The sequence below is a fragment of the Eptesicus fuscus genome, chromosome 12 (assembly GCF_027574615.1).
Source record: "Eptesicus fuscus isolate TK198812 chromosome 12, DD_ASM_mEF_20220401, whole genome shotgun sequence".
Classification (NCBI taxonomy): domain Eukaryota; kingdom Metazoa; phylum Chordata; class Mammalia; order Chiroptera; family Vespertilionidae; genus Eptesicus; species Eptesicus fuscus.
In genome coordinates, this window is record NC_072484.1 from 51,073,930 (window position 1) to 51,098,670 (window position 24,741).

The 24,741-nt window shown below is 47.9% G+C and overlaps 1 protein-coding gene across 1 annotated transcript in view; it reads left to right on the forward strand.

Annotated features, from left to right (window-relative positions):
• ZNF407 (zinc finger protein 407) overlaps window positions 1-21,171 on the forward strand; it is a 376,632-nt gene extending 355,461 nt beyond the window's left edge. The window contains exon 8 of the mRNA XM_008160418.3: window positions 19,139-21,171. Coding sequence (XP_008158640.2) covers window positions 19,139-20,439 — 1,301 coding nt within the window. The 3' untranslated portion in view covers window positions 20,440-21,171. The remainder of the gene's footprint in view (window positions 1-19,138) is intronic.
• Window positions 21,172-24,741: the final 3,570 nt, after the last annotated feature.

A 24,741-nucleotide genomic window follows, 5' to 3' on the forward strand; every position in this document is an offset into this window, starting at 1 on the left:
GCACCTGACTGCAGTGGTGATGAGAAAAATACTGTAATTCTTTTATTTCATTTCCATCATGATTTACGTAGAAGAAAACAATGTAGACAGAAAATAAAATCTGTGCTGTGGGAGGGGGTGGTGTCACCTAGTTCCTTCTTAGTGTGAGCCCTTATTGTTTCACAGGGGAGAACTGATCCCATTTGTTGTCAGAACGACAATACCTGAATGAATCAGATCTACCTGTTCACACCCACGATGAGGAAAATGATTTATTATCTGTCCCTTGAATTTCTCAGAGCATTCTGTCTAAACTTTAAAAGAGGATTACATTTGCGATTAAATCTTAACAAATGTTGTTTTAACTAGACTGCAATGTATGTTATTGACAACACGCGACTTTTCTTCTCAAAATAACATTGGTGCTTAGGCATGCAATTTACAAAAATGACAAGAAAGGGTGGTGCTTTCCCCAAGGTGAATGTGAGCTGACTGATTAGCTGGTATTTTAACTTAGATTCTTGCAAATTACAGACATAAGAAACCCTGCAATTTATATGTACTTTAGAAGTGAAAGCTTTAATCCCATGATTCATGAAAGTAAAGTGGTAATAATTTAAGTACCATATTTTATTTACCCCTCAGACTTGTCAGCTGATACCGGAGGTATTCCTACTATTTTGGGATTGCTGCCTTTGGCCACCTAATTGCTTCTGAGGAAGTAAGAGGGAAATTGCTTATATAACTGCATGGGTTGTCTTTGGCAGTGTCGAGCCAAGGCGTCAATCAGTCCATCTGGGTAGAATCACAAGCTGACTCCGATATTGCTAAATATTTATACTGTCAGATACACACAGACATCCAGATGAAAGGAGGCGTTCATTAGGAATTCTCCTGCCTGTCAGCTTGAAGATGGAGATTAGAGCTAAACCTCCCACCACGGGACTGAGTGCTCAAGAAAAGTCTATATTTAGCCATTCTGAGCAATAAATATCATCATATTGCCTCATTTAGGTAAATAGAGAATAAATATTGTCAAGATGATCCAGAGATAATGTAAACAGATTCCTGTTCAGAGTCTCTGTTTCAGGGAAATTCCAGGACAGTGATGTGCCGATGATGCTTTCTGGTTTAACCCTTTTCTTAATCACACCCTCTCCCCTTCTGGATATCAGAGAGTGTGTCGCTGACAGATTAGGGGAACGATGAGGAAAGAAGAGTATTTTTGCACAAAGGTGACTTGGAGTTCTGTGGATTAGAGCACTAATTAGCGCTGTGCTGCGGCATCGTCCTGATAGTTGCAGAAGCTGCCGCCACTGAAAATAAAGATCCATGCAGCACTGAAGTTCATGTCCGAGTCCCAGAGCTAATGAAGCCCGTTGATCTCAAGAGCACAGTATGCTCAGAGGCTAAGCCGGCGCCTGTCAGGCCTCCACATCGGTGCTCAGACTGGGACTCCTTTTGTCTCATGTCGCCCTGAAATGAGGTTTTCCACATGTGAGAATTCTCCATGAGAGACTGAGCTCTGTACCTTGGCACACACAGCTTCCCAGCTGGCACTCGGGCCGGTGCCCTCAGTGGCGGGGTGGCTCCCTAGCCTTCCTTGGGAGCAGGGACAGGTCCCTTCATAGGGCACATGCTCCATGCTCTTCCTGATAAATGATAATCCTAGAAGTTATCCTCAATGGGAATTTTAACTGATGTCAGAGTTTTAGTTAATTACACTAAGTGATTTTTTTGAGATTAATAATTAACATCTCTTTATAACTAAATATCCATAATTAATCAGCAAATCATAACGTGAAGACTAATTAACTTCAAACTCAAATCTTAACAGAAAATCCATATTACTCCCCAACATCATTAATTACTAGAGTAATCAAAGTTGTCCCTCATGGGATAAAACATAAAGCTTTGTGGGTTTATCAGCTAAGCTGTTAGCATAGAAGAATTTCCAAAGTAACTTCAAAATGGCATTACTGATTACAAGATTACGGCATTATTCCAGCACGTTTTCATTGGCCACATGGTACATTATCAATATGCTGCCCCGGCAGCCGGCTGGGTACCAGGCAGAGGAGAGGCTGCCCCTGAGCCAGTTTACAATGATGGGAACCAGCTGAGCAGACACCGACATTGTTCGCAAATGGGGAATTTGTTTTCACTAATAAAAAATTCGAAATGTTGTACCTGTCAGTTAAGTGTTAAAGAGTACTTAATAATTAAAGAGACAGAGTGTAAAAGGAAGGAATATTGTGTAAAAGGAAGAAATACAAGGCACAAAATTAACATGGACATCACAGGATAAGAAACAGGGCCCTCTGGTTTCTAAGAAGCGGTGGCCCCACTGTTAAAACTGAGAAGTGTCATTTCGGGTTTGCATGTGGGGTTTCGAGTTAAAAGTGTATTTAAGAGCCAGGTTTCAGTGATTGTATCACCTAATCTCTAAGTGCACACGTGGAACACCGTTCTGTGTGGCAGCTGTAACAATCCTGAGCATTTCACTGTCAAGGAGACGCGAGTAAGTGGGGCTGTTAACTGAGGGAGATATCTGAGGTGACTGGGTGGCAATCAGGAACTCGCAGCACTTCAGCTAATGGGTTATGATCAGAAACGGCTCCTAATAGCCAGCGAGAGGGAACCGAATATGAAGATTTCTATAATTTTGTTGTCAGCTGGTGATGTACTCCAGTGCTAATTATTTGGAACAATTATGTTTTCCCAATAACAAAAGAAGAAGCCGTGAATTAAGCAGGCTTACCTTCAGATCTTTAGATCACAGTTTAGATGCACTTGCCATTAAGAAATAATGTTTCTTTTTGCTTTATGAAGCCCTAATTATTGAAGACGCTTGTCTTTTAAAATCTCCTGCTTCCACTCCTTTTAAACCTGCTCCACGTGTCACTACATTGATGACTCAGTAACTGGTGTTTTCTCAGCCTTAGGTTTATGCCTGCACCTCCCATAGGCTGCTCGCTTCAGTTAGTTATTCAAAAACCATAATTAGTGCAGTAATTAATGTGTGGCTCCTTCAAAGGAAGACTGCTGGAGTCACGGGACGCCTCGTCACTCTCCCTGATGTGCGGTGATAAGGAGGCCGTGGGTGACGTGACAGGGCTCTGTGTTCCGCACGCCGACTGTGCTGCAGGGGATTCAGACAGGACCTGGTGCACGGGCCCCACCGCTGGAAAAAGTAATTATCCACACTGTTTCTGTAATCCAGCTAGGTGTTAGCCTGCATTTGCAGCTGTCAAATCATTTGTTTAAAATTTTTTATATTTTATGAATACTTGGAAGTTTTGAGTTTTGCACATTATCTGTTAACCAATTTCCAAACAGAGCTGCCAAGGGTTTCCCCCCTTCTCTCTCTCTCTCTCTCTCTCTCTCTCTCTCTCTCTCTCTCTCTCTCTCTCTCTCTTTCTCTCTAATCCATTATGCAGTGTTTCTCAACGATTGACTTCAGTCATTGATGGTGCTTTGAGTTGATGCAGGTTAAAGTTTCAAAATCATAGTCATGCATTTCCCCAGGGAAGTTATTTGGTTAAGTCTCAGTTTTCTCATAAGTCGAACCTATTGTGTGCCAGCCCTGGCAGAGGGGTTGTACACAGTTAAATCTGGCTGGGTGTGACCTGGAGGCACAATCACTCCGTGTTGGTTGGCCTCCCCTCCCTGGTTCTTTCAGTGGGAACGTTTGGCCTTCAACTTCCTGTAAATAGCGGCCCATTCCTCACAGCATGTCATCTGTCAGCCTCTGCTTCCCAGAGCCCACACTGTGTTCTGTCCCTGGGGTGCTCAGGTGAATGGGGTGGAGCAGCTGCGATGGCAGGAGGCGTGCCCTTTCTAGCCAGAGGAGGCCCTGAACTAGGCCCTGTGACTCCGCCCTCTTTTGCTCTCTTTGTAGTCTGAAGTTGGGATGGGAGTGAGAGTAGAGTATTGGATCCTGGACACTGGGTATTCGTAGGGAGCAATCACATTAAAACAAAACCTGGTTTAAACTGAGCAGCTCTGAGTTGGTTCCCCATGATTCACAGTGGGGCAAAAGGTTCTTCCTTTCTACCTTGTCAGTGGGTTGGTATCTCTGTGTGCCTCTATATTCTCCATTTCTTGTCCAATTGTCTGAGTTCACAGAATAGTTTTACATATCATCTTAGTTGCAGGGTCAAGAGTGGACTATATTTGGTTTCAACCAAAGATAATCAAATCATTAAATATTGTAAGTGCGTTGATACTTGTAGCTGAGTTGGTGCATTTAATAGTCTGTCAGTAGACCCTCTCTGCCCATCAGAACACAAAGCTGCTGTGGAGCTCTTCTCCCCATACACCATTGAAACTAGCCCACACTGACGCCTCCTCCACTGATTAACTGTGCATTCAGTAACTTTTACACACTTTCTGATACACAGCCTTCTCAACACCACTGTAGCTGGGAAAAGCAGCTCTGGAAACCGCCACGGCACAGCTCAGGTGTGTGCCACAGCCCTGGCCATACTCATGGCGGAGGGTATTTCTTAGCGAGATTGTGGCTCAGATGTGAGTGGCTCTGGAGGAAGTCGGGAGCAGGGTATTGATCCTGCATGAAGCGCGTTTCTCTGGGTTCTTCGCGTACTGCTCCTAAAACTCAAGACACCCTCCCATGGTCGTTGTCCCCTTCCAAAGACAAAGACACTGAAGCTGAGAGTGGGTAAATAAATTGTCCAGGCATGTAGACCTCATTGGAGACTAAGTGTGGGTTTTCACCTGGAGCTCCTGAGTCTTGGAGTCCACCTTAATGCATTAGTAAGGAAGAGGTAGCATCACTGGCAGAAAACCCTTCCGTGTTTGTGACTGTCAAATGCATGTTCTAAAGGAAACATGAATGACCTTTGGGATGGCTGTGGATCTCCCCTCTCCTTGTCCATATAACAGCTCACTTGGTCCCTCTCACTCTCGCTCCACACTCTTGTGACAGGAAATCATCTAGGTGCTGGTCAAGAACTTTCATGACGAGGAACTCAGTGTTTGTATAGCCGTGCACTTGCTTTTAAAATTGAGTTCAATTTACACAGAATAAACATAATCCCTTTTAGGTTTGCAATGGGATGAGCTTTTACGAATGTGCTCAGTCATGTGGCATCACCACAATCTAGTTACAGAACATTCTGTCACCCCAGAGTCTCCTCGTGTCCCTTTGTAATAAATCTCTTCACCCAGCACCCAGTTCTTGGCCCTGCCTGAAGCGTTGTCTCTTCCAGGGTGTCACATGAAAGGAACTGAGCAGTATGTCGCCTACCCTCACTCCGCAGACCTGCTTGCACCCAGCAGCCACTGTTCTCTCATCACTGAGCGTGCTCCTCACTGGCATAGACCGGCACGTGGTTCTCCCGCCTCCATGGTGGGCATTTGGATCGTTCCCAGTGGTGGTGGTTGTGAACACAGCTGCATAACCATTGGGTACAGGTCTGTGTGGAAGAATGTTCTCATTTCCTTAGGAATGGGGTCGTGGGGTGGGTCATGTGTAAGAGACAGCCAGACTGGGTCCACAGTGGCCGCGCTGTTTTGCGTTCCCACCAACAATGCAGGAGAGTTGCAGTTGCTCCACATCTTCACCAACACGGATGTCATTTGCCTTTTTGACGTCAGCCATTTTGACATCTCCTCATGGTTTTAATTTGCATTTTTCTAGTGACTGAGGGTGTTGAGCACCTTTTCATAGTGTGTATTCATGGGTGCATTGCTCTCATTTTTAGAAAAGTCTTCCTCCTAGTGAGTTAAAACCTACCTCTGATACCCTGGAGCTGCACAGAAGATGCGGCCTCTGCTCTACATGGCAGCTCCCCAGAACTGGGACACGGTTCTCGGCTCTTACTTCCACCCCCAGATCCAGCTTGGCCAAGCCAGCTTCCTCTTGTCTGCTCCCTGCCCCGACCCCGCATTCAGGGGTGGTTTCTGGACCTGCCCTGGTGTCTGTGGTCCGGCCTGAGCGCTGAGTCAGATTCTCTGGTGAACCGTGGCTCCTGGCACTGAGTGCAGGGCTCTCTTTTGCACTCGCAGCGTTTTCTCAAAGCACCCAGGCACTGAGTTCACTTGTAAGGTGGCTATAACACGCTATCCTGGTCACATTTAAAAACTGCCCTCAGAAAGCGGCCTTACCTGAGCTACTGGGAAAAAATGCTTAACTGGCCAAGTACAGTGCCTTGCGTCTGATGTCAGACCCAGCCTCCAACTGTCTAAATAATCGACAGATATCAGGACATGAAAGTATTGTTGTGGAGCCAGCCAGTTTTGTCATCAGTCACAGCGTTTTTAATTGGTAAGTTGACATTGGGACATTCGGAGCTGCTGGGCAGTTGTGAGCAGGTTTGGTCACCTTTACTCTCTGGCGTCCGCTGTCGCTGCTGTGAAAGGTCTGAGAAACGTGCAGCCATGGCAGCATGAGCTTGTCCACAACTGCAGACGTCCCAGCAGTAAGACGTGGGCCTTGTCCTGGTAACTTGAGGGCTTGAGGGAAAGTTTTTGTAATTACAGAGTTAGTGTTAGGTCTGTTTTCAGAAGTGTGTCCTGGTGTTGGGGAGAATGTCTTCCCTTTGAGCAGAAACAGAGTTAACTTGCTTATGTACAGCGTCATGAAAGGTGTTGTTTTCATAAGGAGAACAGGCCCTTAGAGCTAGATGCCTTGATAGTTCCGGCTTTGACTTCAAAAAGCCACCAAAAGGTTCCATACTGTTCCTGGACCCTGTCACCTTAGCGTGTTCAGACTGATTTAGGTTTCCGTCATGCAGTATTTGCTGCATTGTTTCATCATTTCTTATTCCGCCCGTATTCGGAGCAACCTGTAACACTCCTGATCGGGAACCAGATCTGTGCTAATACCATTTACATGGCCCTTGTCTAAGGTTTGAAAATTGTTAGTAACAATGAGATTTTCAATGTTCTGTTTAAGGTAGGTGGTTGAAATATATTAATTGTATTGCATTGTAAGTAAATTACTTAAACATTCCAGATGTGACTAAAGCCATATGATATTTGAGTAGTTTATGGGGAAAAAGCTTGTTATATGTGGTGCTATTTAAAAGGGCACTATGTACCTACTGTTTGGGGCCAAGACTGATGATGTGTTTGTCTATCGGGATTCTCTGGGTATTTGCATTGGTTACCGTCGCACTCAGCACTCAGTGTAAGCACATTGGTGCAAATGCCATGGTGGCAAAGACCCTCCCTCTAGGACATTGCCATTCAGTGAAGGATTGGAGGACAGCAGTGTGTGTCTGAATGAGGAGTGACAGTTTTTCCAGCTTGATTAGGAAAAAAGTATTGTGCGTGTGTGCACTTACAAGTGTGTGATACCTAGCTATGGTCATCTCAACAGAAAGTTTTATATTAGAGCTTGATGTCTAACTAGAAATTAACAGTCACTCGTTTTAATTAACATGCCTGTTAATAACTGAACCATTCCGTTTACATTGTTTACATGAGATTCTAAGCACTCACCCCAGAGCGTGTTTAATTCCTTTTTCTGGCTCAAGTCGGGGCATTCAGCAAAACAGTTGGCACGTCGTCGGCCTCCTGCGTGTGCCCCTTTGCCTGCAAACAGTGGAGATGTTGCCCTGAAATGTGGCTGAATTTTCATGAAAATGAAACATGAAGCATGCCAGGCCCATCTGTGCCAGCTTATGAAACAAAAGCCCCAATTTTATCGTCACTGTCTTTTGTTCTCTGCAGTGCTATTCACACGGCTGCTTCGTGAATGCGGAGTCTGGGCCTCCATTGATCGCGCCTCTGTGCCGCACTGTTTATTCTCGGCTATAATACTTGTCACCCTGCACTCTGCTCTTTTTAAAACATGGGGACTTGGGTGTCGAGAATCTTGAGTAATTTCATGAGGTTTCATGCTAGCAGACCACAGGGCTTTGTGTTGGGCTGCAGATCCTGCAGGAACAGGGTGGGACAGGGGAGCACGCTTTTCGCCAGAAGGAGCCGGTGGACACTCGTGTGAGCCTCAGAATTACGCCCTGTTATTTCATTAAACCGATGTCAGCTTTCATTATCTTCCTGCATGGGCATTTCCCATCCGAACACACAGTATTTTTGTATGCGATGAACCGGCCAGTTTAAATGTTTCTGAGTTTCCATTCAGATGATCAGAAGTAATTCTTACATGAAATCACATGGGGCCAAATATGATAACTGTAAGTCCATTTGAGCTGCAGTGCTATAGTCAGCCCGTTAATTTCCAAATCTAGGTAAGACAGCCAGCTGCTATGTTGTGGAGGTGCAGATATGTCAGATACTTAAGAAAATGTTTGTCATTCATGTCCCACAGGCAGGCATTGACTGCACCCTCCCACTGGGAAAGTTCACAGGGACCAAGCGACAGTCAATAGGGGGTGCCTCCATAGCCTAAGCTGTGGTGGGAGGCATGTCGCTCGCCTGTCCCTGCAACAGTCAGCACTGTCATGGGAGTCACATACTCCACCAGGAGAGGAACCCGAGAGACATGTAACCCAGGTTTCAAACCCTGTGCCTTCTCACAAAGACCAGCAGGGCCCAGTAGCTCACTCTAGCCACCACTGCTTCACCTTCCATCTGTCTTATAGTTTAACTAGTAGCCCTGCGCACGAATACGTGCGCCAGTAGCTCTCCCCCGCTGCCCCACCATGCTGTAGCTCCCCTGCCCGCGCCCATAGCTTGCTTTCCTGCCCCCTCCTATAGCTCTCCGCCACCTGCTTGTAGCCAGTAGCTCACTGCCGCCCTCCTATAGCTCTCTGCCTGCTGTTCCCCCCTCCCCCCTCATAGCTTGCTCCCCTCCTGTAGCTCTCCATGCCTGCTTGTAGCTCGCTGCCCCACCTTCCTGCTGAGCCGTGATCCGGTCGTTATGCGGTCGGTCGTTACACATCAAGGCATAATGACCATTTGTATATTACATCTTTATTATATAGGATAGTCTGGTTCTTAAAGTTAAAAGCATAATCCAACAGAAAGTTGAGCCAGTCCACTGCCAGACCATGGCCATCAGCACAGTGTAGTCCCAACCCCACCAGCCAAGTCAGGATCTGGTACAGTCAGAACAGACTGCCTTTGGCTCGGCCCTCTGAATGGCTGTGCGGTCTCTGTGCTAACTGCCTCCTTCCTTTATAGTTCCTTTTCAGAGTGTTGAATTTAAGGCGGGGGGGGGGGGGGGGGGGGGCGCTTTCTCTCCAGGTGCACATTTTCTGTGAATGTTTGAGCTAAAAAAACCTCTTTTCAGGATTTGGTGTTTTCCTCCCCAATGTGCCTTTCCTCTGTCCTTCAGTGTGTCCAAGCTACGTGTGAGCCAAATAAATTGTGTGAAGGGCTGGGCAGAGATCAGCGTGGTGGAGCTGGAGCAAGTCTCTTGATGTCGTAAGGCATTGGGCACAAACCACCCTGGGAGAACCAACCATTATGTTAGTAGTCATGCTGCTGACCTCACTAGGTGTTTCTCCTACTAAGCCTGGTACTGAGCGAGGTAGGTCCCTGCCTTCCTCTGCCTCGCGCGGACTCCTCCTCAGGACTGTCTACCGCGTGCTCTTACTTCCCATGGTGACAAGCCCCAGTGAGTTGGGAATTACACCCGAGCCACACAATGGGGAGGAGATCTGAGTCGAGGCTCCAGGGGGAGTGAAGAGCTGATATGGATGTAAACTCCGAACCTTGGAGGTTTTAATTCCTTAAATGCCCTGCGCCTTAAAAACTTGAACAGCTGTTAAAGAATTAACACGTGTCGCTCAGCTTGGGTCGCAGACTTTGTTCCAGCTGCAAGGCACTAGTCTAGTCCAGGTGCGGGCCCTGCAGAGGCTTCTGATGGGAGGGGCTGGTGAACCCCGGAGCGTAGAGAGCACCCTCTCTGACTTGCAGTGCACATGACCAGCCTGCTGTCCCAGATTTACAGAACTGACCTGGGAGGACTGGAGGTGGCAGGGACGGAGGGGCAGGGGAGGCACTATTGTCTAGGAGTCATGCACTCACTACTGACTGGCTCTATCCCCTCAAGTATCAAGATGAGGCACCTGTTGATCACAGGAACAGATGAGGAGGGAAGGGCACGTCTCCCATCATAGCAGCTAGGGGAGCCTGCCTTCTCTGCCCTCAGCCCTGGAAGCTAGCTCTGGGCCTGTAGCTTTGTGTGTGTGGCCTGGGACAGTCCCAGGCAAGAGCAGCCGCCAGGACACACCCTACGTTCTTCCCTGAGCTTTGTTGCAGGTGACTCCATGCGTGCCACTGGTTATGTGTCCATAGGAACACCGTGTCACTTGTATCATGTCCCCACGCTCATGGGAACTCTGAGCTTGATTCCATGTGCCGGTTTAAATTGCCCACTTGTGCACATCACTGGTCCCTAAAAACATCTTCCAGGGGGTCCTCGTGGATTGAGTATCACCTGGGCACTCGTGTGTGCCCCTCATGGAGTGACACCCTGGTGCAGTGGTCATGTGCTCGGGCGCTGCAGCAGCATCCATTGTTTCTAAACAGTGTCTCAGTGGAGAGGCAAGTGGGGCTGCCCAGTTACCAAAGCATGGAGACTCCTTAGGGAACGAATAACTAGAGAGATGGGTTCCAAGTTTCCCGACACAGCCCTGTTCCCCAACTGTAATGCCACCTTGCTAAGCACATACCTGTTTTCAAGTGCACACCATGGGCATTTGCTCGAGGACTTGACCATGGCATGCATCACTCTAGACACACAGGCACCCTTGCAGTCGGCCCTGTGTCCCGCCCCAGGTGCTGCATCTTCATGACTTCCCATTAGAAAACCTGCCCGGCGTGTGGAGGGTAAGCTGACAGTCACTGTCTGATCAACCCACGGGGCCATTGCTGGCATTCCAGTCTCCTTATAATTTTTAAGTTCATTTTTGTTCCTTCTGCTCATCCCAGCGCAGTGATTCAAGCCTCATAATGTGTCTTCTGTTTGGTATTTTTAACCAGTTTTAAACTTTATTATCTATCCCAGGTAAGTAGTTTTGCTGCAGTTTTTACATATGAGTTTAACTGGTATTTAGAAAGATGTTAAAAGTAAAGGTTGTAACATTCACTGGTTAACATGGAAATCCATTCTAATTTCCACCTTGACCATGGCCCTGCCACCTCCTTTGTGCTGTCTCCATGTACACAAAGGCTGAGGGTAGGCCCAGCCGCACATCAAGGACACGCCCAATGCTGTCCCTGAGTCAGCCTGAGAAGGTCTGAGGAAGGCCCGTGACCCCTGCTCTTTCTTACGTTCACAGACTCAGTCGGCAGGCTCTCAGTGGCCTCAGTTTACTCTGCTTGTCCTAGAAGTCTCTGAGCACAAGGGTCAGGTCCTCTGCAGCTGGCGGCTGCACCCAGGCGACGAGTGACCTCGGCACCATCTCGGAGTGTTTCACTGCCCAGACTCAAGGAGCCCTATGTCTTTGGATCTCAGACTTTGGAAGAGATCAGGCCTTCCGGTTCCCATCCTCCTGCTGGCTGAACGGGAAGGGAGAGCTACTAGTGTGTGCCCGGCACAGCCGACCCATTTGAGTATGTGGAGAATCCGCATTGTTTCAGTGTAGGCAGCAGCTGTGTCCCTCGGCTGTGAGCAGATGTTAGAGCTCCGAAAGCTTTGCTGATAATTAAAATACTAACGGTGCGCATTTTGCCCCAGCTGCGGGTCTGTTTACTGTAAATTTGATTTTAATGGTGCCTCTGTGCTGTTACCAAGGAGCGGTTTGCTTTTTACCTTCATGCAAAAGTGTCTGCAATGAAGACAAATGTCTGTTTCCTCTAGTTTCCTCGGGAAAGATATGAAGATGCTGTAATACACAGGAAATCAGAATGTGCCTACAGAAAAGAATGTGATCTTTTTACAGGGTTGCCAGGAAAACAAAATGAGACACATTTGGTCCACCCCTTAGAGGAGTGCCTAGGACCTGGTTGGCTGGCCTTATTTGCATAGTTTTTCCTTTAATGTGTGTGTAACCTGTACAACTTTTGAAACATAGGCCTTGTCTCCTAAGATTGTGTTATCCGTATTGGGAGTTTTATAAGATTCTGAGAGGGCACTTAGGGAAAGGTCATCGGGATTCCTGATTTTGGGGATTCCATAACGAAAAGGAATGTCACTGCCTGTTTGAATTAAGTCCAGTGGAGTCAGCCTTGACTGTCAGTGGACTAGGCTGCAGGGTACCGGGAATCTTTGAAGGAAGACTTCCCGAGGCCTGGGTTCCCGAAGGCAGGAGCGTGGCAGACGTCTTACATTTCACATGCTACACAGGGAGGCAGGGTGAGGGCTGGGTCCCCAGGGTCATGCACTCCAAGGGTGGAGCTCTTAGAGGAGGAAGGGGAAGCGTCCAAGGCAGTTCCCTACCAGTGGCCTGGGGCTGACCTTGCCGTCCAGATGTGCACAGAGCCCAAGGCCCAGTGATGGACCCTGACAGCCCCTCCCTCCTCATCCCTCCAGTACCGGAGACACGTGCTCCTAGTGGTCAGTGACAAGATCTGAGTCCCTCCCAGAGCCGCCACCTGCACCTGGGAGACCATGCCTCGCTCTGGAGTGAGATGTGCCTGCAGGCAGGGCTCCCCCCACTGAGGGAGCTTCCTGCAGGAACATGATCCTCTGTAGAAGCCAATTTCTTAGGGTTTGTGACTCTGAAGGTAAACTATTGTCTTTTATTGTTTGTTACTCATCAGTGCCCATGGAAATATCTCGGCCCACGGAGACTCTTCACAGTAAAGTTGAATCCTAGCTCATCATGCATTTCCCACTTGAGAAAAGAATTATTTTTAGTTTTTTTTTTTTTTCTGAATACCTTAGAATTTCTTTCAGGGGTCTTATAAGATCATCTTAAAACACCACCAACCCTAAATGCAGTACTAATGCTAACTAAGGAAAAAAGACTAAAAGTCTTGTTATCTAAACTTGTGTCCAGGCTTCCTGGGAGTTTTTAGGAAAACTTGCCCGGCATGTCCTATATATTTGAAATAGTCTCTCAGAAATGATGTGGACTTGGGTTAATTTTTCACAGAAAAAATAATTTTTCTGATCTCTTCTTATAAAACAATGGCCTTCATGAAAATGAAGGCAGAACCGACTTTTACTGTAACTCTTTTAACATATATCTTTGGGGGGCAGGGGGAGTGGTATAAAGCAGATATTTACCAAGATGCTTTTTTTTATTTAGAGAGAGAGAGAAACATTGATGTGAAAGAGAAACATTGATCAGCCAGCCACCTCCCACACACTCCCCGTTCTCTTAAAAGAAAAATGCTGGTGAAACTGTCATTTCAGTAGGACTGAGAGGTTTCTGTAACCAGAGTCTCGAACGGGGTGTGTAGAGCCTTCTGTGTGGGGTGGGCTCCTGCTCCTGTGCAGGGTTAGCACAGAAGGCACTCACCTGTGCACACAGGAGTCTGTGGGAGCCTACCTCGGGGTGCCCTGACCTACACCAGGCCATTATGATTGTCCGAAAACTGGATACGCTATAGAGCAGTGGTTCTCAACCTTTCTAATGCCGCGACCCTTTAATACAGTTCCTCATGTTGTGGTGACCCCCAACCATAAAATTATTTCCGTTGCTACTTCATAACTGTAATTTTGCTACTGTTATGAATCGTAATGTAAATATCTGTGTTTTCCAATGGTCTTAGGCTCTACAGCAGTGGTTCTCAACCTGTGGGTCACGAGCTGTGGGTTGAGAACCGCTAGCAGTGTCGCCTAAGACCATCAGAAAACACAGATATTTACATTACGATTCATAACAGTAGCAAAATTACAGTTATGAAGTAGCAACGAAAATAATTTTATGGTTGGGAGTCACCACAACATGAGGAACTGTATTAAAGGGTTGTGGCATTGGAAAGGTTGAGAACCACTTCTATAGAGCAATTCTCCTTATCAATTTGACTGGCTAAACTATTAGTAACTGCTATTGCAAGAATAATTTACTTCCAGCTTTGAATTTTGCAGGTGGTTATATTTCATTGAATTTTTATTTATCATTTTTCCTGCATTCACTTGAGAAACTTACAAGCTTTGTGACATTAATATATGGCTCTAATTTATTAACATAATCTGTTAATATTGTTTCATTGTAATAGACATTAAGTATGCTTTCTTAACACTCTTGCTTAAATTACATCTTAAAATTGAAGTTGAGAAAAATTAAATGTGACTCAAGAACCATAGTCATGTGTGCCCCCAATTTTTATATGCAGAGTATTACATTTTTAATCGTATTACATCCAGGGTGCTTTTAATTATGACAAGGAGCCAACCTAGCATTTTCAAGCTTATGCCCTCCCAAAATATAGAGTCTAAAACACACACAGTGTCTGAGACGCCACCTAGCAATGTGTACACGTGAATGCTGCTCAGGAGAAGCTTAGAAATTTAAAATAAATGCAGTCTATAGCCACAGAGCGGCTTACCTAGGATACTGCCCAGCTTCCCTAACATGCGAGGCGTTTCACCCACACCAGTCTTTTTAATGCCATCTTTATCTGCTAGGCGATGCATGAAATCTACTTTCGGTTTTAGAACTGCTAGCCACCTTTGACCCCTTTAGTGGAGACACAATGTGACCTTTCTATTGTCATCGGCTTTCATTCTCCTGAAAATTCTATGAATTTTTATTACAAGTTTTTTTTAAACCAAGCTGAGGCTTCAACAAATTACTTGACGCAGATGAGATGAAGTTGTTGAAGTGGGTGTTAGATAAGTTTTACAGCCGCGCGCCGCCGAGGAGGCCGGCCCGTGTCCTGCAATGTCACCCGCCAGTAACTGCTGAGCCTACTATTGGATAAATACATCATTTTATGGAACATTGATTGTTCTATAAACCCAATGGAGTATTATGCTCTATGATCAAACCATTTAGATTGTGTGTAGAGCACAGAAAATGCCATATTCAGGATGGTACTAAAAGTGCCATTTGTGTATTTTATGGATGTCATTACAGGGGAAACTTCTCTCCGTAGGCCCTGTTTACTGCAAAATTTTTTAGTCTGTAATGACATTTTTCATTCACAACGTATGCCTTCAAGAGAGGGGGCCCTTGTTTTATTTGTTTCATTCGAGTTTACTGCACAAATTCTGTACATTTTAATTAAATGTAAGCTTAACAAAAGCATAAGGTATTTATTCTGTGGGAAAAAATGATGACAGCGAGGAGAGAATAGCACACACACAGCCAGGAAGCAGTCAGGGACTGAGCCCTGTCTGCAGCGTCCCAGGGGCACAGCGGGCAGCAGACGGGAGCAGGGTTCGGGGAGGTGTGTGCCACTTCACCCTGCACCTGCAGGGCGGGGTGTGTGCTGTCAGCCCTGGAGACTGGCTCCTCAACAAGGACGGGCAGGAAGGCGCCGAGCTGCAGGATGAGCTTCGGGAGAGGTGAGCCTGATCAGAAATCACTTCCCAAAGCAGGTTCTCAACCCTCCCGGAGCCCGTCCCACTTCCCGGGGCTGTAAGTGTTCAGTGCGCTTCGTACGAGAAGGGAGGCAGTACCTCCACTCTCAGGAAAGCAACCGAGCAGCGTGCTGGAATTTCATAAGCAGGCACTAGGCTGCATTTCAGCTTCATTTGCGCCTTCTCCACAAAGCCACGTACTGTCCTGTTGGAAATGGGTCCCAAAAGGACTGCTTCAGACACGCCAGCTATTAGCTGCTATTTTTATACTGAAATCGAACACTGTCTTTGAAAAACGTAAAGTGTAACAGATTATTTTGGGCATCTGAGATCCATTATAATGGGTGCGGGTTTGGAGCTATCATGGTGACTGAGCAGGTAAGGACAAACCTGTACGACATTCCTGCTTTCCAAATACCACGCCCACTGGCTCTTTGCACCGGTGAGCTTTCCAGTTCGTATTTACTAGAAAGATCTCAGAAATTGAAGCCGATGTGCCCAGTGAATTCTCGGGCACCATCCAGTTAGAATTTAAAGTCACAGCAGAGATTCGCATTAGTTTAAATGACACTTGAACTTCCACGTGGCTCAACATTAATTCATTACGGTCAGAATGGACGAATCTTCAGTGGCTGGATCTTTTTCAATCTGATTGAGGCTGTTACATTTTATAGGTGCTATTTTTCAAAGCAGTACTGACAGCACACGCGAAGTTATTAAATTGCTGAATCAAAAGATGGACCTGCACTCCCGTTTATGAACTGTGCTGGGACAGCGAGGCTCGCGGGCGAGGTTAGGATGTTGGCATCGCTGAGCCTCAGCATACCACCTGACAGCAGTATTTACCCATGTGGTTTACTGTATTGGTCTAGAGGGGCCTCACCCACTTCGATTCAAATAAATTCAATAAGTAATTCAGGATGGCACAATCGCTAGTGCTGTGAAGGGCCCTGGGTAATTCTGCCCTGGAGGGTCTCTGTCCAATGCAGACTTCGGGGAGACCACTCGGACCCCGTGTGCACTGGGCGCGAGCATTCCTTCAGAGGCAACTAAGAGCAAGATACTCGTCTGTCCCAACCACAATAGTTTCTCCTGTTGTCTAATGAAAAGGCAGTATGCTCTCTCCTGTAACTAATAGGGGAGGGGTTTATTTGAAGGCTGTCTTCTTTACTTTTGTGTCCATATTTTTTTTTCATACTCTAAATTAGATTGAAAGTGACCTTGAAATTACATTAAGTTCAGGGTGTAAGGAGGACAGACAGAATGGGCAGGAACAGCAGGACCAAGTCCAGGGTGTCGTGACGGTAAGTAGCATGTCCCATCCCAGGAGAGGAGCTGCAGGCTTCCCAGAGCCAACTGGCAAGCCCAGCAGGCCAAGAGCTGGGGGTCCAGTGGACAGCAGACAGACCAAGGTCAGCAGTGCCCCGCCCACCCAACCTGGCCTCTGACCTCCAAGGAGAAAGAGTCAGGGAGGGTCAAAGCTGAGAGGATTACAGTGAGCAGCCCTTTCTCTGTAGGATCCCTGTGCTTTAACCTGGTCTCATGATTCTTCTGAACCCGAATCCGCCTGAGGCCGTGTGTTTTTTCTGACAAGCAGGAGGGTGGGGTAGGGGATCCCTACAGCAGGGCACAACAGGCAGGTCCATGTAAGCAATGGGCTGATTCCCACAAAGCTCTCCTGATGCTCATATAACCTCAGGACAGTCTGAAGAGCCCTGGGGGAGCTGGCTGGTGGCCTCCTTAGGGGTCCTCGTTGTCTTCACTCTGCTAGGCAAGTAAACGAGAAATCAGAGGCTCATCCAGCTTGTGGAGCTATTTATTTTTATTTTGTCCAATTACAGTTGACATTCAGTATTCTTTTGTATCCGCTTCAGGTGTGCAACATAGCGGTTAGATAATCGTGTACTGTACAAAGTGTTTCCCCCAATATTTCTAGGTCCTACCTGCCACCATACATAGTTATTACAATATTACTGACTGTATTTCCTATGCTGTATTTCAACTACCAATCTGTACCTCTCAGTCCCATCACCTTTTTCACCCAGTCTCCCACCCCACCCCCACCTTCTGGCAATCACCAGTCCAATCTTGTGTCTATGAGTCTGCTTTTGTTTTGTGTATTTTGTTCTTTATATTGAATATATGAGTGAAATCATATGGTACTTGTCTTTCTCTGACTGACTTATTTCACTTAGCATAATACTCTCCAGGGTCATCCATGCTGTTGCAAATGGTAGTGTTTTGTTCTTTTTTTAATGGCCAGATAGTATTCCATTGTGTAAATGTACCACAGTTTTTTTATCCCCTCATCTACTGATGGGCACTTGGGCTGTTTCCAGATCTTGACTATTGTAAATAATGCTGCAATGAACAGGAGTGCATATATTCTTTCAAATTAGTGTTTCCAGTTTCTTCAGATATAGTCCCAGAAGTGGAATTGCTGGATCATAAGGCAGTTCCATTTTTAATTTTTTTAGGAAGCTCCATACCATTTTCCACGGTGGCTGTACCAGTTTGCATTCCCAGCAGCAGTGCATGAGAGTTTCTAGGTAGCCATTTTGCTAAACTCATGGACATTTTGTCACCTCGGTTGAGATTTTGATCCCAGGTTCAGCTGCGGAGCATGCGGGAGGAAACCAGTCGATGTTTCTCTCCTACATCGATGTTTCTCTCTCCCTGCCCCCCTTCCACACTCTCTCTAAAGATCAGTGGAAGTGGTGGGGGGGATGACCTCGGGTAAGGATTAAAAAAAAAACACATTAAAGGGAGTAAAGTGGAATATTTCTACAATGTAGTTGCCACTGAAATATGGAAATAGTGGGGATCACTTATAGATCATTCTTATGTAGGAAGGAAGGAGGTGATATTAAGGAAACCAATAGAAATTTTGAGGTTTAAAGAAGAAAATAGGAACTCTCTTTGAAGAGTCAGTCTCTTTTTTAATGAAAATAAAGATTATAATTTTCATTCATACTTCCAGTTATTAAACATCAGCCTGCATCGTGGATGACACTGGGGAAGGCAAGTGTGCGCTCACCTGGGCCTCTGCCTGAGGCCTGATATCCTGCCTTGCCTGGCGTTGGCCCTCTGTTCTCTGCCCATTGTCCCAGCTCTGCTTCTGGAGCTCTCTGTCCGCATAGCAGAGGGCAGTCCACGTCTCCAGCCCTGAGAGCTGGGAGCCCTGCTGCAGCCCCATCCTGTCGGGCCCCTGTGGCCCATGGCGGGACAAGCAAGGGGCCTTTCACTGAAGTTTGTGCCTGAAGCATGGTGAATGCTCAGTAAACACTTGCTGTGTTGTCCTCCTGGAGCTGTTTATTGATGGCATATTTTTAGAAGCTGATGCAGGGCTTTCATTCTTTTGGCTGAGTACACAAATATATGCCCTGTCTAATACTTGGACATTAAAGAAAGGTTTTCCTCTGGGTCCAAAGATACTGCTGCTGACTGTACTGATCTTCACTTTCCTCCAGTGGCTGACAGTCATCTTAGAAATGACAGCAGGTGAGGGCGCCTGACTCCCTCCCAGCACTGGGACGCAGACACAGGGGTAAGAGTTGTACAGGGCAGTCAGAGCAGGATGTGCAAAGGGCGAGCGCCTTCACAGCTCTATTCGCTCTTGAACCAGGAGCTCCTGCCAGGCCCCTAGGTGGCTGCTTCTGTGAGCTCCTGGCCCGGGGAGGACGCTGCTCCTGAGCAGGGTTCACAGTGATGTTTCTGTTGAGGTTCGAAAGTGCCTGCGGGAGAATTGTCTTACTTTTAAGAATGAACTCGTTCGCTGGCTCTAACTGGTCCTGTCTCCCACAGGCATAGTTTCCAAGTCCTACGAATGCCGTTTGAAGGGCCAAGGAGCCACGTTCGTGGAGACGGACAGCCCGTTCACTGCGGCCGCGCTGGCGGAGGAGTCCCCGGTCAAAGACAGGCCCCTGCGCAGCAGCCGGCGGGCAGCGGCGGTGCCCGAGCAGGTGCAGCAGGTCATCATTATCCAGGGCTACGACGGGGAGTTCGCCCTGGATGCCTCCGTGGAGGAGACGGCCGCGGCCACGCTGCAGACGTTGGCGCTGGCCGGCCAGGTGGCCCGCGTGGTGCACATCACGGAAGACGGGCAGGTCATTGCTGCGAGCCCCAGCGGAGCGCCTGTGGGCAGCGGGGCGCCAGGGCCGGTACTGCCGGAGCAGATGGCAGAGGAAGCCACCCAGGTGGTGGTGGTGGGGGGCTCAATGGAAGGTCACGTGGCGGAGCCCCTTAGCCCAGGTGGCGCAGTGATTCAGCAGGTGACCAAGCAGGAGATCCTAGACCTCAGCGAGGGCGCCATCCCCCAGCCTGACCCGGCCTCTGCCCTGGACGCCCTGCTGTGTGCGGTCAGTGAGTTGGGAGGGGCAGAAGGCAGGGCTGGGCCTGAGGACAAGGGCAGGGCTGGCCACAGAGATGTGCTGGTCCAGCTGCCCGGGCAGGAGGTGCCCCCCTCTGAGGCCACCGAGGTCCACGTGTTCCCGGACGTGGAGGGGAGCCCAGCCGCCGTGGAACCCATGGAGGTCCTGACCCAGGTGGTGCAGCCCTCTGCTGTCGTCGCCTCACAGGAGCGCGCCCAGGTGGCCTTCAAGAAGATGGTCCAGGGCGTCCTTCAGTTCGCTGTGTGTGACTCGGCCGCAGCCGGGCAGCTGCTGAAAGAGGGCGTCACCCAGGTCATCGTGAACGAGGAGGGTGCGGTCCACATGCTGGCGCGGGAGGGCTCGCAGATCGTCATGCAGGAGGCGGGGGCCCCGGGGCAGCACGCGGAGCTGGCGGAGCAGGACGGGGAGATCTCACAGATCATTGTCACAGAGGAGCTGGTCCAGGCCATGGTCCGCGAGTCCGGTGGCAACTTTCCCGAGGGCGCGACCCATTATATTGTGACCGAACTGCCCCCCGGGGTGCAGGATGAGACGGCCATGTACTCCCACACCGTGATAGAGACAGCCGACTCGCAGGAAATCCTGCAAGCAGGGGCCATGGTCCCCAGTGGGACGGAACAGTTGACCAGCATGGTCATTTACACCCAAGAGGGCTCCCCGGCAGCCACAGTCATTCAGAGCCAAAGAGAGAGTCACGAACTCCAAGAAGCCTGAGGCACAGGTCATGTGTGGAAAGAGCAGCACATGTGAACACAGTGGTCCCCACCCAACAATGACAGTGTAGCTCAAAGGAGCACCAAACACACTCTCGTCCAGGGCTCACACTGCTGCTTAAAAGCGCGCAGTCCCAGGATGCCCCAGTGGAGGGATGAGAGCCCGTGCAGCCAGGGGGCCAGCAGCAGAGCTGCAAATGGAGGCAGGGCCCTGCGCCCCAGATCTGCTCACTGTTTGGTTCTTTTGTTAAAGGTCTTTCCCTCTGTTCTATACATTGTGCCGAGGAGAATCTGAGTTTTCTTTTCTGCATCACCACCCCCCCAACCCCCCCCCCCCCCACACACACACACACACACAGATGTTTTCCCATTTCAGTTCTCAAAGGACCGTGCCCCACTGGTGGACGTGTAAGCACAGTATGTTTGTGGCTTGAGACCTGTCTGTTCGGCAACCCAGCATGTAGCCGTTTACACATTTTATTCTATATTCGGTTAAAACTGCAGCTGCAAGTATTACTGTCTTGATGTAACCCACCCCTGTTCATTTTGTTGAAATGTGTCCCCAGACCAAAGGAAGCCTGTCATTCATCTCCTGCATCAGTTTGCTCTCTTCAGACATGGCAGGTGTATTCAGAGCTCTGGTTGCCTTCTGCTTAAAAGAACCTCCTAAAGCCTGCGGTTAAGGAGAGCCTTGGAGTTCATGTTTCATTAAAATGCACCCTGGTTAAGTCAACCCATTGCTTCTTTTTTTGACTTCATTTCATATAATAAAGTCTCTATATGAAACACGCACTCTGGAAAATACTGTTCATACCAATATTTTGTTTTTTATAGCACGTTCATATCTATGTCATGGTGGCGGGATTTATTTGTAATTTATGTCAGTGTGAAAGACTGACGTCAAACATTACCAACAGGAAGCCCCACCTGGAGCCCGCCCTGACCCGCGTTGTCTGTGCAGCTCGGGGTCCACTGCAGCTGTGGAGCGCAAGGTTACGTCCCAGTCATTTGTTTCTTGATACAGTTGCTCTTCTCCCTTTTCCAAAATTGTAAAATAATTCCCTCCCCCCATGCACAGGTTGTTTTGTTCTGTTTCTTTTTTCTTTGAAATAAAACTATAGCATTAAAGAGAATGATGATGTTGTACTTCCAGCAGTCAACCAGTGGGCACCTGTGAAAAGTAACCAGAGCTCGCGCCTCTGTCTGACACGGACTTCTCCCCCCCCCCCCGCCCCCCCCCCCCTCCCCTGCCCCCCCCCCCCCCGTCTGCCCACTGGCAGGTGTACTGGCTCCTTACTGGCACCTCCGTGGCCTGGTGGGCATGGGACCACAGGCAGGTTCTGGTGACATTAACGTCTTCTATCATGGCTAATATCGAAAAACTGTGAAGAACAGACATGAGGAAAGGAAGAGAGAATGGTCCCTTTTTAGTTTAATTAGAAGTACCATTTAGATCACCTTTTTGAATGGATTTGGGCGGGGGGAGAGTATGAGCTTCCCAGAGAAGCCGAGCCCTCTGCCCCGAGAGCCCAACCTTGTCTCCATGGCTTGGAGTCCTGTGGGTCCTAGAGCCACCTCCCTTTACACAGCCAGCCCTCCCCCCCAAAAAAAAACAAAAGGTAAGATTTCAAGTTCAACATTGAGATTCATAATTAGCTGAGTATGACTTGCTTGTGTTTCTTAAAAATGGCAGGGCAAGTCAGTTCTTAAACACTGTCTCCAGCAAACAGTGACAGGATCAACTCCATTTGTTATCAGGGTAAAGGTGACCTTTACAAACTGGTGCCCCTCTCCAGGCTTCTCATACATGTTAATAGAGAGAGAGAGAGAAGGAGAGGGAGAGAGAGAGAGAAAAGAAAAGAGAAAGGAGGGGGCGTGTTTTCCACTGGAAATATTTCTTCGTGCTCATCCCTGTTCGCGGTAGCTGTGGTCGGCGCGATGCTAATTCCTCCCTGTGCTCAGGCCTGTACTGCTAACCTTTCTGCCGCAGTCCAGGCTGTTGACACTGACACGCTGCAGTTTACTGTGTGTGATTTATTTAGGATAAATATGTCTCAGGTGGCATTTAATCCTTCATCAAACCAGTGTAGCCTGCAGTGTCAAACCAGCAATCACGTTGTACACACAATGGAAAGAGCAGGCCTTTGCATAAAAATAAAACTGTGCAGAAGGTGTTTTGAGGCTCAGAAGGATTGCGACGGATTCAGTGGGCATTGTTTCCTATAATCACCGCTGGAGCTGGGTTAATAGTACCTCTCTTCTCACAACATGACCATAGGCACAGAAGGGACTCCAAGGAGCCTACACGCAGCATGTGCCTCGGAATAATGAGGCGTGGCCTCTATGATCAGGGCATGGTCACCCAGCACGTTTTATCCACGAAGGAAACATGGCCAGCTTACTGCTTTTATTGAAGTTTTTGTTGGAGAATATAATAGAACCTTAAAGAAGTAAAAAAAAAAAAAAACACACACACACAAAGCAAACGAAATATTGCCTTGGAGGCTATAATCCAGGCAGACCACCTTGGTGTTAAGCTACACCCAATTAAGTGACTGTACCTCAGGGACATTTGGCTTGCAAGGAAGACCGGATGCCCTGCCCAAGTGAACAGAGGCATGGTTTAGATTTCAGCCCCTACGGCGGAAGTCGGCCACTGCTCCCTGTGTATGGTGCGGAGTTACGGAATGGCAGTTGCCATGAGAAGGAAGTTTTGGCCACATAAGGTCACTTTAATGAGATACTGTGACTTGGGCGTCCTTCTGGTGGCTACAGGCCTCAGTGACCAGTTGGATCTGAGGGAGGAGACGCCGAACATCTCCCACCACACCACAAGCACACAGGCAGACAGACCACATGACCTGATAAGTGCAAAGAACATCCTTCATGCGGCTTGGTTTGCTTCAAAAACTAACTACAAGTGCTAAGAATGTGTCAGTAGCACTGAAAGCTCCACTGTCATGTATCAGCTCAGTCCTGAAATGTGGACCCAGAGTCCGAGAAGAGAGACGGCTAAGAATCCTTGGTGGATCCAGACTCAGTTACGTCATAGATGTCAGTGGAGACCCATCGCAGCCCAGGCCTGGCCTTACTCACCTGGGGAGTCACGATGAAGAACCATCAAGGCCCAAACCTGGCCAGGACCAGGCCAAAATCCACAGCTCCAACCCACCACTCCCTCTATAAACAAGAGCCCCTCTGCCCAGTAGCACAGTGTCTAGGAAATTCTATGATCACTGGGCAGCATTCACATTTCCCAAGTCTGGCAAACTTTGTTTTCCTGAACATAAAGATAAACTAATGGCATAAGAGAAAAAATGGAAGAACCAGCTTAGAATCCTAACCCAGAATTGATTGTGGGAAGAGAATTAAGGAACAAGAAAGGCCATTTATTTAGCAAGCCAAGAAAAAAGAACTAAGTTTTCACTTATTTTACTGTTTAATATTAGCCCATAATTTAAGAGAGCATGGGGCTCACTTAAGCAACCTCCTCCTGTTCCGTCTTGGTGAAGAATACAATTCGTTTTGTTCTCCTCGAGGGTGATATCATTTTACATGAAGGAAAAAGTTAGCTCAGATGGCAGTTATAGGTTTCGGAAGCACCTTCTAATCAGGGATTGGTGATTCATTCTTAGCTTCAGCAGGCGATCCATCTGACATGTAAGGGGAAAAATTAGCAGCTGTCACTGCATGACGAGTTAATTTCCTGATAGGCCTGACACTGAAAAGCCATTTGGAGATGTGGCACCGGCTGATGAGAAAACCTGGCACTGCTTTATAATTGGAGATGAAGAAAGGGCAGAGAAGCAGTCTGGGGAGGGGCCACGATCCACAAGTAGGTTGGAGGAGTGGTGCTGATGGAACAGAAAGAGAAAACAAGCTTTCAGTGCCCACAGAGGGAGGTCCCAATCAGCAAGGTGCCAACTTCTGTTCCAAAACCCTGAGAAACTCAGGCATTGATGCCACAGGTAGTGCAGAAGATGGCAGTGGGGTTGGGGCTGAAACAGGTCCCTCCCTCTACCTGACCTCTGCAGCCAGGCAGGTACCTATCCAAACTTCCTAATCCAAGATATAACTAGAAGCTTTTTCTTCTGGAGGAATCTAACCAGAAAGGCTCTAGGGCTGTGGACACAGCAAAGAGTGGGGGGAGAGGGAAGGGAGTTATACCATGTATACAATGTTATTGGAAGAAATTCTATGTACTGACCTCTGTAGTCCCTCCCCAACTGGGCTCCTGGGCAACGGAAACCAAATATGTGACCCCTGGTAGAATACTGGAGGGGTCTTTTCTGGAGAGACTGAA